The 13,035-nt window shown below is 44.3% G+C and overlaps 1 protein-coding gene and 2 non-coding genes across 5 annotated transcripts; all 3 read right to left on the reverse strand.

Annotated features, from left to right (window-relative positions):
- Positions 1-5,248: 5,248 nt before the first annotated feature.
- Positions 5,249-10,871, reverse strand: RPS3 (ribosomal protein S3). 3 transcript variants are annotated; one of them, XM_027578628.2, is made up of 7 exons: positions 10,794-10,871; positions 9,482-9,612; positions 8,911-9,004; positions 8,346-8,440; positions 6,443-6,630; positions 5,797-5,993; positions 5,249-5,329 (listed from the first exon to the last, which is right to left on the reverse strand). In XM_027578628.2, the coding sequence occupies exons 1-6, from the start codon at positions 10,821-10,823 to the stop codon at positions 5,800-5,802; spliced, it is 732 nt and encodes a 243-aa protein (XP_027434429.1). In that variant the 5' UTR covers positions 10,824-10,871; the 3' UTR covers positions 5,249-5,329; positions 5,797-5,799. The 3 variants fall into 3 exon arrangements, with proteins under 3 accessions (XP_027434429.1, XP_027434431.1, XP_027434430.1); XM_027578630.1 differs by lacking the exon at positions 9,482-9,612 and having other exon boundaries at positions 5,255-5,329; positions 10,794-10,812; XM_027578629.1 differs by lacking the exons at positions 8,346-8,440; positions 9,482-9,612; positions 10,794-10,871 and having other exon boundaries at positions 5,255-5,329; positions 8,911-8,978.
- Positions 6,098-6,242, reverse strand: LOC113915588. The gene has a single exon (XR_003517735.1). It is a non-coding gene; the product is annotated as a small nucleolar RNA SNORD15 (small nucleolar RNA).
- LOC113915589 lies at positions 9,766-9,913 on the reverse strand. Its single transcript, XR_003517736.1, has one exon. It is a non-coding gene; the product is annotated as a small nucleolar RNA SNORD15 (small nucleolar RNA).
- Positions 10,872-13,035: the final 2,164 nt, after the last annotated feature.

Below are 13,035 nucleotides of genomic sequence, written 5' to 3' on the forward strand. Positions count from 1 at the left end.
ATCCTAAAAATTATTTCATGTTACTCAACAGTTATTCCCAAACAAGATTATGATGATAAAATAGAAGGATGGTATTTCCCAGAAGATGAAATAGTGAATACACCATCACTATCACATCATCCTTCCGTTTCCATACTGTATTCCCTAAAGTACTACAGATCATCTTTCAAGAAGGTATAAGAAGTCCAGAGACGGCTGAGAATTCAGGATTTTTCATTTTCCACCCAAAATGACAGAAGAGAGTGGACAAAGGATCTTTCACTTAATACAGACAAATCAGAAAATGAACGCAGAGACACACGGTAGCACTCCAGTCTGAGGATGGGGAAATTGGTCATATAAACAAAATCTTTCCTACATGAATTTTCTTAAACTCAAGAATTGGTGAGTAAACAACGTATTTCTAAAAACAAAGGAAATATGGCATTTTAAATCATTCAACAGGGAGGATTTCATCACACAATATTTTTTAACAAAGACCTGTACCATCCTATTTTGTACAGTATTCATCTTTTATGATGCCTATGCCCCAAAATTTACTTGATATGTTATAGTTTGTAAGTGGAGACATGCTGAGGCAGTTGTGTACTCAGGTGACTGACTATAGGGAAACAGACACTGTAGATATTTTTTAAATTCATTAGATTGGTCTTTCAAATTGATCTTTATAAATCCAAAATCAAAAATGTTTTAAAATTACGGAGCAAAGAAAATGACTGTCCTCAATCAGAGAAAGACATGTATCATATGACCTCACTGATATGAGGAATTCTTAATCTCAGGAAACAAACTGAGGGTTGCTGGAGTGGTGGGGGGTGGGAGGGATGGGGTGGCTGGGTGATAGACATTGGGGAGGGTATGTGCTATGGTGAGCGCTGTGAACTGTGCAAGACTGTTGAATCACAGATCTGTACTTCTGAAACAAATGCAATATATGTTAAGAAAAAAAAAATCAGATAGGAGGGGAAGAATGAAGGGGAGTAAGTCAGAGGCGGAGATGAACCATGAGAGACCATGGACTCTGAAAAACAAACTGAGGGTTCTGGATGGGAGGGGGGTGGGGGGATGGGTTAGCCTGGTGATGGATATTAAGGAGGGCACATTCTGCGTGGAGCACTGGGTGTTATGCACAATGAATCATGGAACACTACATCAAAAACGATGTAATGTATGGTGATAACGTAACAATAAAAAATTTTAAAAAAAGAAAAAAGAAAAAAGAAAATGTCCTCTCTTCAACATCATGAGCCATCAAAAATTTTTCAAGTAGTCCATGTTGACAATGCAAGTGCAAAACTAAACAAAACCAAAACCAAGACCCCAGAAGCAGTAAGCTTGAGCCTACTAGAGATATATTTGAGATCTGGGATCAGTAGTTGTAAGATGAATACGTTCCAGCTGCACACATGGATGAGCATTTAACTGCATTCAAGGGATGGTGCTCTTTTTGGGTATTTCCAGGCAAGGAAAATATGAAATTGCTGTTTTAATTCATATATATACACACACACAGACATGTATACAAGTACCTATTTTCATGAATATATGAATGACAGTTAATAAAACTGTAATTCACAACCCATAAAACCCACCCATTTGAAGGGTATGAATTCAGTGTTTTTTAGTATATTCAGAATGGTGCTGTTACTGCTTGCTAAAATTTTAGTATTTTTTTTTTTAAGATTTTATTTATTTGACACAGCAAGCGAGTGAGCACAAAAGCTGGGGGAGCAGGAGAGGGAGAAGCAGGCTCCCCGCTGAGCAGGGAGCCCCATGCGGGACTCCATCCCAGGACCCCAGGATCATGACATGAGCCAAAGGCAGTAGCTTAACTGACTGAGCCACCCAGGTGCCCCCAAATTTTAGTATTTTTAAATACTTGTTTGAATACTTGTAAAATTTATAAAATGGTTTTCCACTTTCCCTTTTACTTCTGTAAATTAAAGTGACAAAATTTAAACGTAGGGTGTCTATTGGACCCAGATGGTAAATAGCGATGGCTACTTTTCCTGTTGTATTGGGGGAAAACCAGTTGAGTAAAGATCCATCACCTCTGCCCTCCCAACCCTGAAGGGGAAGCTGCCCTATTGCTGGGTCTGTGCCCTCCCTCTCCTCCAAAAAGCAAAACTATTCTTAATTAAAGGCCAGGGGAGCCCTATCCTCTCTCAGCAATTTGGGATTCAAAGGGTCCAGCTCCTCTGGCTCACCACACGAAAGACTGGTGGGAGCAGGCTGATCATGGGGGCAGTCCCTGGCCAGCCAGTGAAGGTGAAGGCGGGGTGTGAACCCATCGCAGCAGCACTCCCATCAGTGGACAAAGGCCCAGCTGCACCTGGCTGGCTGAGCTACTAGTACAACGCAGGACTGGGCAGCAGAGGCGTGGTCTCATTTGAATTTCAGAGCCACTGGGACTCTTATTTGTAAAAATGAGGGTTTAGAACCAGGTAAGTTGTTCCCAACCTAGGGCTCCATATTTGTTCTCAAACCAGAAGTAGGGACTGTGAGATATCCTAAATATTTTCCAACGCCTAAGAGAAATCACACATTCTGCTAAGATGTATGATGTGGGTTAAAGTTGCTATAAAATGAAGCTAGTAATGGAACTAGTCCATTACAGGGATGTTGAGAAAATTAATGAAGTGTTTACAGTAAGGTCGGGGCATGTAACAATTATCTTCTCACCAAGGTCATGTTGCTTATCAAGTTACACATGTAGTTTCAACCAATAACAAATAGGGAAGTGGTTTGTTTCATAGATAAAGTAACATCAAAGTCTCATGTTCCTGAGGAAAAAATAGTAGTAAGAAAAACTATCTTTTGATGCTGAAAATGTTGACCCTCAAGATACTTGCTTTCCTGCCCATGGTGAACATGAAGCAGCTACACTTAGAAACAGCAGCACTGGAGCTCAGAAACATTCACTAGGTGGAACATGGCATGGTTAAGAGGCCAAATTCACCACCTGTAAAAATGGGGTAGTGACACCTGACCAGCAATGCCCACTTCACAACAGAAGCAGAAAGCACGGTTTCTATGGTCAGAGCCCTTATGGTTAGGTTGGGGAGAATCCAATACCATGAAGTTAAGCTATTGATTCCCAAGAAGATATGCTGAAGTACTCAACAGTAACATCTAACATTTACTGAGGACTTCTATGGGTCAGGCACTGTGCTATGAAATCACAGGCAGATGAGCAGAGGCTCAGAGATGTTTGATGCCCCCATGCTCATACTGCTGAGTTGTGAACCCGGTTTTGAATCCAGAGTCTGGCTGGAAGGCCTGGGCTCTTAGCCTTTGTCCTGAGAGATAATATACTCGATGATAAACACTACAGACATGAATTAATAGGTCTTCCTTAACTCCCAACAGCCCCTTGAGATACTGAGGATCGGAAAGATTCAATCTCGGTAGATCAGTGCTGCTGTCACGTTTGAACCCAGGTCTGATTGCAAAGCCTAGCTTCTCCCCACCACCTCTCAAGGCTCCTTTTTAAAGCACTCTGCAGAGAAAGGTATCCTCTACCCCACCAGGCTTGAACATTCCCATAGCTTTTGCCTAATCTCCCAGTTAGAGGGTTGGCTGACCCCATTATCACCCTGCTGTGGGCTCCAGAGGGAAGATTCTGTCTGAAAGCAGATACCCACGCCCCAAGACACCTTCTACCCATTGCCCTCTGATGCCACCCGTTTCTGTACTTCTCCTGCTTCTCCATTAACAGTGCTATCCATTGGTCCTGGGCCCTTGCTAGGCCCCTGGGCCTATTTCCAAGTTCTCACATCCCAGCAGCTATTCTTTCCTTGCCTGGGCAAGCTAGTCTACCAGCTCCTGCTTGAAGCCCCTGTCCCGGTGCCTGGAATCCTAATGACTAGAACTTAACTCTTTAGAGCTTGACAGTTACCTTTTGGTGAAGTCCACGAAGGGATAGCATTTGCTTCCATGTTGCCATGAGCCAGATTTCCACCAGTGGGTTCCAAGGGCCATTCCACAAGTTTTGGCTGCCCAGGATCAAAACCTTGCCTACTGGGGGGAGGGAGAGCACTGTGCAAGTCTGGGCCCCACCTCTACTATGGAAATCAAAGGGGCTAGCTATCTTTCTCCCCACTTCCGGCAGCTGGACTGGACACAGGACTAGCCAAATATTCATACCTGAAACTTTGAACTTCAAAGGGACTGACACAAAGGAAAGGAGGCAGTAGAAAAACTCACTGAAGTCCAGGGGTGGTGGTAACATCGTTTAGGGTAACCTGCATTTCTTCATGGGGCTGTCGTTAGTGCTTACCTAAGCTCTGCATTTATTTCATGTGGTTTTTTGAAATGGCTAAAAAAATACCCCAAAGCCTCTCCTTTTCTTTACCTGAGTAATGGCTATCCAGGGGTGCTCATGTTTGGTAACAAACTTTACACGTGCACACTAATTTGCATAGTTTTCCACAGGTGCATGCTAATTCAGTGAGTTTTACTTTCCTTCCCCAAGCTATTACTTTTGGTGCCTAGTTCCTGCTATAGCACCCCCTGGTGGGACATTAACAGCACTTCTGAATCCAACACACCAACTTCCAGTTTTAAGTAGACTGAAAGGAAGGAATTTAAACAATCACATAATCTGATGCACAAAGACCTGACTGGCTGTACTAGTACCAGACACTGAGGTCTCACATGACCAGGACTGCCTTAACCGGTTTCCAGCACCCAGTATTCTGGATGCTCATACTAGCTGAACTACTTTCACAACAGAAAATCCCCTCACAACTGAACTACAGAAGTCCAGAAATACAAGAATTAAGCAGTCTAGCTCAAGCACTTTTCAGTAAAATTGCAAAATGCCATTCGTTTTATCCAGAAGGGATAAATAAAACTTTATGATAGTTGCCTGTATTGCATTAGATTTGGGGGTGGGCACAGAAATCATTTATTCAAGGCACTCAAATCTCACTTTGTGTGCAGATCTCAGGGTGCAGTACTGAGGCCTCCCAACACCAGCTTGTCTACTCAAAACCACCTCACCCTCAGCCCTTCTCAAGGTGCTGTCGTTAGCCATCAGCCTTTGCTTTCACCAGATTTACAGGATATTACTCTGGTTAGCTCTGTTCCTCCTATTCTTGCTCTTGCCTCACAAACACAGCTGAAACCAAGGATTTCAGGGAAAGCAGGCAGGGAAAGTGAGCCAGGCAGCCCTGAAAAAAAATCAAGAAATGTTCCCTTGGGGGAAAGAGAATTCTCAGACCAAATGTGGACATAGTCTATTCACGCCATGTGTTTTTCTCAAAGATTTTATTAAAGGTCTTTACAGATTAAAATCCAGTCTCCAGATCCAGCTGCCAAAGAGACCCTGAAACCAAATAAAGCACAACAGTAAGAAGAGAATCTTCACCTGAATATTGGGTTCTTTCATTTCCCATTTAGAATTTGCATGAAAAATATATACACACAGAACACCTAGAAACAAACAAAAAGTACTGGGCATAGAAAAGCCTTGGTGTTACTGTTTTAACTGCTTAAGGGGCTGCTGAAGAACAGGTAATTAATTACTAACAGAGTGCCCTGATTTTAAGCAAATAAAAGGAAAAATCTTGTTTCAAACACAGTGGTAAACATAGGAACTTCTCAGGAGACCAAGGCCAATACCCGTCCCTACAGAATCCCTGGTTAAATGGGCCCCTGGCTCCAACCTGTGTTGTAAAGCAAGTATAGTCCAACGTTTATGTATTAAGTGCTTACCACAGTATGGGATATACTACTTGTAGAAGACAAGGGAAAGGGGTCCTATTTCACCCCAAGAGGCCCCTAGAGACTCACCTGTTATGCTGTGGGTACTGGCTGCGGCATAGCAGGCGGCTCTGGCTTCCCACCCTTCTGTTCCGAGATGGGGGTGGTGGGCAGTATCTCATCTTTGGGTTCCACGATGCTCACATGATCCGGCAGAGGCTTCTTAGGGCCAATCTTACCACTTGGGTCCCAGGGAAGCATGATCTTCACTTTGATGCCCAGCACACCTAGAAGATGCTGTAATCAGAATCTAGCTGTGGTTGCCCCGGTCCCACAATAGGATACAGCAGAAGGAAGACAACAGGTTACTCAAGCACCCTTGGGTCTGGTCCCTTCTCAGACAAATGCCTCTAATCAATCAATGAACAGGACACTTTTGCAAAAGGAACCCATGCACAGCACCACAAAACGTGGCACTGACAAGGACCAAGAGCAGGATGTGACCTTTCTGACTCGTCATCGTGTCATCACTGAAGGGTACACAGGTGGCTGAGACGAGCAAAGAGCTGACTGATCTCAGCAATTCTTGTAATTCAGTACAGCTCATCAATAAACCCAAGTGGAGTATAATAAACATGCTCTGCTACTCCCAAAATGAATTGCCCAACACTGAGGTGTGCATGAAAAACCACATCTATCTAAAGGCCCTTTGCCCCCAGCACTCCCAGCTGCTCACCCTGTCTGAGCAGAACATGGCGCACGGCAGTGTCAACGTAGTAGTTAACAGGGTCCCCACTGTGAATCATCAGGCCATCCACAAACTTCATGGATTTAGCCCTCTGTCCTCGGAGTTTCCCAGACACCACAACCTCACAGCCTTTGGCCCCACTCTCCATGATGAACCGCAGCACACCATAGCAGGCCCTTTGGGAGAACAAGAGACAGATATCCACCTGTTATCACCAAAGACAAGACTGTTCGAGCCTACCCCACACCATCACGTTAAAAAGAACAAAAACACAAGACTCACTAGTCTGCACTATCTTCAGTGTTCCCTTAATGGAGAATAAATATGACCAGAGCCTGGCAATTCTCCTTCAGCCCCATCACACCTCATCTCAAGCTGACTCCTCAGGAAATATGCCAATTCCTTCTAAGTGCTTCCCAACCTTGGTTGCACATTAGAATCACCTCAAGATTAAAATACAACAAAAACACCTGTGAAGTTGAGGCCTCACACCAGGCCAATTAAGCAAGCAATTATAGACTCAAGATTTACTCTTATTTTTATTTTATTAATTTAGGAGAAGGCACTCACAAATGGGGGGGGGGGGATCTTAAACAGGCTCCATACACAGCACAGAACTGGACGTGGGTCTCAACCTAATGACCCTTAGATCATAACCTGAACCAAAACCAAGAGTCGGATGCTTAACTGACTGAGCCACCCAGGTGCCCCTAAACTGGCAATTAAATGGTGGGGGTGGTACAACTCAGGCATAGGTTGTCCAGTCCATCTCTGCAAATGCAGCATTTCACAATCAGGTAAGCAATCAGTAAGAACCCAGAAGTAGCTCAGTCACTGAGTGGCCCCTTTATAGTTTACTAAATACTCCTCAACCTCCAGAATTCACATTTATTAGGAACTGTACTAAATGCAGGCTACTAGCTCTCTTGACTAAAGTGCTAGAAAAGGATTTCTAGGCCTATAAAACAGACATTAAGCCTTAAAATATCATGTCCTCCAACTCATTTATTACTGTATACCCTAGGACATACTAACAGCTAGCTGCCACCTTCAACAGGGAAAGTACAGGAGGACCCACCACTCTACGCTCCAGCTCCCTCGCATCATCTCATTTAATCACCACAAAAAGGAGAGGTGGATATAATGACCCCCATTTACAAATAGGAGATCCAAGGTCCAGAAGTTTAGCAAGTGGTTTAGGTCTCAGAACTTCCAAGTCAAACTTCAGTGTGTTCAAAAACCACCTGGACCGGGTTGCTGGGCCACACCCGCGCTTTCCATTTCAGTGGGTGGAGACTGAGAATTTTTATTTTTAGTAAGTCCTCTGATGCTGGCAGTGATGCTGGCCAAGCTTTTGAGGACCATGGTTCTAAGCGGGGTAGCTGACATTCAAAGGAGACAATCTTTCTTATTTGTCCCTACCTACAGCCTTTCCTACCACCCATCTCCCCACCAGGTCAACCTTCCTAAAGCACAGCTCTCATGTCCTTCCCCTGCTGAAAAACCTCCCAGGGCTCTGCAGGAAGTACCAACTAAATTTCACACACCCAGGCAAAGCATTCCAATTACTTCACAATAATGAAATTGCACAAAGAACTCCTACTGAACTCTCATCAGTAGGCCCAGCTCCAGAGCCAATCTAGCTACCTCATGCCCTTTATAGTCCACCCCTGCTCACATCACCTACATACTGCTCACAGATAAGCTCTTCCCATCAGGACTATGTCTTATCTCTTTACAATCCCCACACTTAATGGAGCCGAGTAACTTCAACAGGAATCCTAATCTCCCCTCCCTGGAGTTGTTCTATTCCCAAAGCACCAAGAAGAGTACTCCCCTTATGGCGCTGACCACTCTTCAAAACATAATTATTAAGTCTCAGGACACTTACCTCCGCACAGCAAGGCCTCCTAGGAGTTTGTAACGCAGAGATTCTGCCTGGGCAATGGCACACAGACCTCTTGTGGCCACCTTTTCGGCATAAAGCTTTAAGAAGGAAACAGGGCACACCCTTAAACCTGTTACCTTTCCCCAGTGTTTTCAGTAAAAAAATCACTTCACTCGTCATACAAGCACGTATCACTACGGCATCCCTCAAGTACTAAAACACTTCTATTACCCATGTATAGCCTACACTTTGCGACATAATCTCAATTTCTTATTGCCCTCCCATCCCTAGCTCCTACAGCTGTACCAACTGATGGGGTAGCCAATCCATACCATTACTATTCCCAAGTTGAAAACAAAAAATCCCTTAACCACCAGAAATGAGCAGAAAAGGACTATAAAAGGAAGCCAACTCCTTATTAAGGTAACTTCAACAAAATACCAATCCATTTGTAATACTCTGTGATCATAACTAAGGTCTTCATGACAATAACAGTTTATGGAAGTACCATCCTAAATAACCATTTCCAGGTCCACAGTAATCTCTGGCATAAGCCACACTCACTCACCTCTACACTGCCCTCAGGGAAACCAAACCTCTTCTGAACCACAGCAGTCAATTCCCGGATCCGCCGGCCCTTCTCACCAAGAACATTCTGCGTCCTGAGAAAACAAAAACGGACAATATAGCTCTCACAAAATTCCAAACATGACTTTACGTTTTACATATATGTGATAGTAAAGTCTCATTCATCTCACAGAAAATACAAATTTTGGATGACAAGAACTAGAGTCAGATTTAAAACACAGTTAAGAAAATTTACATTTGCAGGGCACCTGGGTGGATCAGTTGGTTAAGTGTCTGTCTTTGGCTCAGGTCATGATCCCAGAGCTCTGGGATAGAGCCCAGCATCGGGCTCCCTGCTTCATGGGGAGTCCGCTTCTCCCCCAGTCCCTCCACCCCCACCCCCCGCTTGTGCTCTCAAATGAATAATAATAAAAAAAAAATCTTAAAAAAAGAAAAAAGAAAATTTACGTTTGCTAAGGCCAATACACTGGTTGTCCCCGTTAAGTTTACAGAATACACCATCCTAGCATATACAACAATTACAGGTGATAGCCAAAAAAATGAGTTTTCACCTGGTGGCCAAGATAATGATTTCTGTCCTGGTTGGTGTAACTCGGACCTCAACCCCGGAGTAGCCATCTTCAGCCAGCTCCCGAGTGAGAAACTCATTCAGTTCAGCTTTGAAGATGCCATCAGCGACAAACTAACCAAAAGGGAAAATTCACCATTAGAACCTGCTGCAGGGTCATTTTCCTGCCTAGTCCTTCTGCCAATGCAACGCTCATCAAAATTCAACACCTGGAACAAATAACCCATCATCACTCTATTACCCTTGTTCCAACACTCATCTAGCAACCCTTCTCAGACAAATGCCTCTAGGTCGTCCTTTGGAAGTCACTTTAACCCAAGGGCCCTTAAAACCGCCACAGAACGCAGCAAGGAGTAGAGGCCACCTGGCAAAGATAATACCTCCAGTCAGACTCGTCATCTTCTCTTCATTGAAGGGTTTTTAAGATTTGTTATGTGTACCTACACGTGCTAAACAAAAAGGTGCCCTAAAATGGCACATTCACAACTCATTCATTCAGTACAGCAAGATGCTACCCTTGTAACTAACGAGAATATACTGACTTAAGTACTTTCACTTGCAGACACAACTTTGACCATCTGAGGACTCCCAGCCATGTTATCTTGCCTTAAAGTACTCCTGTCTTAAAAGCTGGTAAATCCTAACTCGAGAAAGGATGTGGATTAACACGATATCACGCACACACAAAATGACAAGTTAGTTCCCTATTTCTAACGCAAATGGACTTTACACAGTTCTTGCCCACGGAAAAGCGAAAAGTTAAAACTTGATGAAGCGCTCTTTCCAGATCTCCCTCCATTAGCCCATGAGTTTCCCTGGGGTGCAGACGGAGTAAGAAACCGTCAGCAGCCTTCCCAACTGAGCTCTGTGGGGTCAGAAGGCCGCACCCTGACACGAAGAAGACACGAATACGCTGCTACCTCCCGCTCCCAAAGTCACAGTGAGACGTGAGGGGAAATGGCTCAACCCCTCAAAATATCACGTTTACTAATGCTATTTGTTGGCCAAGAAATGATCACAAGCGCTTTGTTTTGGGCAAGAGGGGCGCCCGGTGTTCATCTCTGCTCTTCGCCCAGAAGCAGCAGAAAACTCTCGCCCCTTTCCGCCGCCGAACTGCGCTCGCCCGGCTCGGGCCCCGCGTTCAATCCACCGCCATCCGCCGCCTGCGGGAATGCCACGCGGCCCAAGCCGCTTCCCGAGGCAGGCCATGGAGCTGTGGGTCTCGCGACGGCTTCTCCACAAGCCCCAACCCGCCCGCCGCCACAGTTCCCCGGACCTGAGCCCCAGTGTCTCACCTTCCTCTTCTTGGAAATTTGCACCGCCATTTTGCCGCCGCGCGCCCCGGAAAGAAAAGGAAGTTGCTCTCGGACGGAAGTAGGTATAAAGGGCGCGAGCGACGACAAAGAACTGCGCGACGTCGACGCCTGTAGGCGCTCCTGGGAATTGTAGTTTTTAGAAAGGCATTAAAGCGAAAAAGAAGGGTAATGGAGACACCTATAGGCAGAAACGGGAAAGGGAGCAGATCAATCAGAACTTCAGAACTGCAGAGTCTAGAGTCCAATTCTTGTTAGCTTAAAGGTGAGCAACATGAGGCACAGAGATGGAAATTACAGGTATAAGCTCACACAGCAAGAGCATGGAATCCTGGTCCATACACTCTACACTCAAAGAAATTAATTTAGGTCCAGCTCTTCTAATCTGTGTCCATTTCTTCCATCCCAAATGATGACAATATTAATATCTAATATTTATTAAATATTCTAGGGATTGTTCTATGCCCTCTATATTATGAACTCATTTACCTCTACCTCACTTTCATAAAGTCTGTTAAAACTTGTAGCAGAAGTCACAGAGTAGTGGTTCATGGGCTCACAATTATTTTTCCATTAAAAAAATGTTCCCCTTACATTTTGAAAATTTTAAGCATACAGAAAAGTTGAAAGAATTATGTATATATGCATCACCAAGGTGCTCCAATTAACATTTTCGCCATAGCTGTCTTATCGCGTATCTATCCATCCCTCTATACACCCAAGGCTGCATCTTTTGATGCATTTCAAAGTAAGTTGCAGACATCAGCACACTTCACTCTGAAACACCTCAACAACAGTTTTATTGAGAAAGAATTGCCATACATCACTGTATAAGTTTAAGGCACACAGCATGATGGTTTGATTTACAAATATTGTGAAATGATGCCCACGATAGTTTCCGCTAACACCCATCATGTCATATGGATACAATAAGAATAAAAGAAAGAAGAAATGAAAAACTTTTTCTGTGATGAACAGTTTTATTTTAAATTTGAATAGTTTGCCTACATTTAAAAATCAGGAAATTTTGCTATAAAACTATTTTAAGCTTCTCTTAAAAATATAGAAAGATCTAGCAAAATACTGGGCCCCCATTTCCTCATGGCAGCACTCTCCTTCCCTGTTAGATGGCGAAGGGCTTTCCAATGTGCCACAGTCCCTGACAGCTTCACTCATTTATTGTCTGGCCCTAGAAGCCATTTGAGCTTTTCCCCAGCAGTAAAAGGACTCTGATGCAAAGATCTGTCCTATAATCATGGAATTACCAGAGTTCTGGGGGGAGCAGAGCAGAGGGACCAGCGAAGATGAAAAGAAGTGGATAAACCAAAAAGAGAGGTAGGCTATGGACCTATATATCCTGGTGATGCATTGAGGTTGAGGGGGAATTGAGAAGGATACCCCAGGCTCTGACTCTAGCAGTGGGTGCTTGGTGACAACCCTCACTGAGATGAGGAACCCAGGATCAGGCTTTCTTCTCCATGTGTTGTCTCCCTATGCTCTTCACTCCCTTCTTCATCCAGCTCCACGGTCTGTTAATTCAGTGGCGCCAGGCTGATAAAGTCTCCAGCCTGGAGAATCTGACTTCTCTGCACCCTCACTTGGCATGTGGGCGCTATGGGACAGCAGCAGCCTTGCATGCTGGGGTCAGCACATTTCCTCATTCAGGTATGCCCCTCATTCTCCCATACTGCCTGCTCTAATCTTGCCAAATCAGAACCTCTTCCTCACTCTCAGCAGTCAACTTGCCTCCCAACCCTTTGCCCCTGGGTAAATTATACAGGCAAAAACTGCTGCTCACCTATCCTATAATTGTGTGTGTCCTTGGCCAACCCTCCCTGCTCAGGAAAGAGACTCTCTTCTTGCGCAAGGTCAACCTCCCCTGTGTGTTTTGGTTCAAGTTTAGTTCTCTTCTTTTGAGATCTTTCTCTAACGGTCATGCCTTCTCTTTCCTGTGATACTGTTCTTTTATTGGCTCTTTTCTTCCCCGTGTTAGATCCACTTCCTCTTAGTTGCTCCCATAACCATAACACCTCATCTCACTGGGTTGGAATGGCCTGCTTATGTCCTCCTAGACCACCAAGACCAAGCCTGTTTTGCTCATTATATCCAGAGCCTAGGATATGGCCTGGCTCAAGCTCAGTGTCAGTAAAAGTTTGATGAGCAAACAAATCAATGCACAGAATTCTGGTTTTAGATCATTTCCTAGTAGCATGGTTTATATGAA

The sequence above is a fragment of the Zalophus californianus genome, chromosome 11 (genome assembly GCF_009762305.2).
Source record: "Zalophus californianus isolate mZalCal1 chromosome 11, mZalCal1.pri.v2, whole genome shotgun sequence".
Classification (NCBI taxonomy): domain Eukaryota; kingdom Metazoa; phylum Chordata; class Mammalia; order Carnivora; family Otariidae; genus Zalophus; species Zalophus californianus.

Bases quoted from the DNA above. Each gene is read 5' to 3' on its own strand.
- RPS3 (XM_027578628.2), bottom strand. From the start codon at position 10,823: ATGGCGGTGCAAATTTCCAAGAAGAGGAAG. The intron at 9,613-10,793 runs GTGAGACACTGG...CCTTTTGGTTAG, and splicing joins AAATTTCCAAGAAGAGGAAG to TTTGTCGCTGATGGCATCTT. The intron at 6,631-8,345 runs GTAAGTGTCCTG...GTTCTCCCAAAG, and splicing joins GGAGGCCTTGCTGTGCGGAG to GGCCTGCTATGGTGTGCTGC.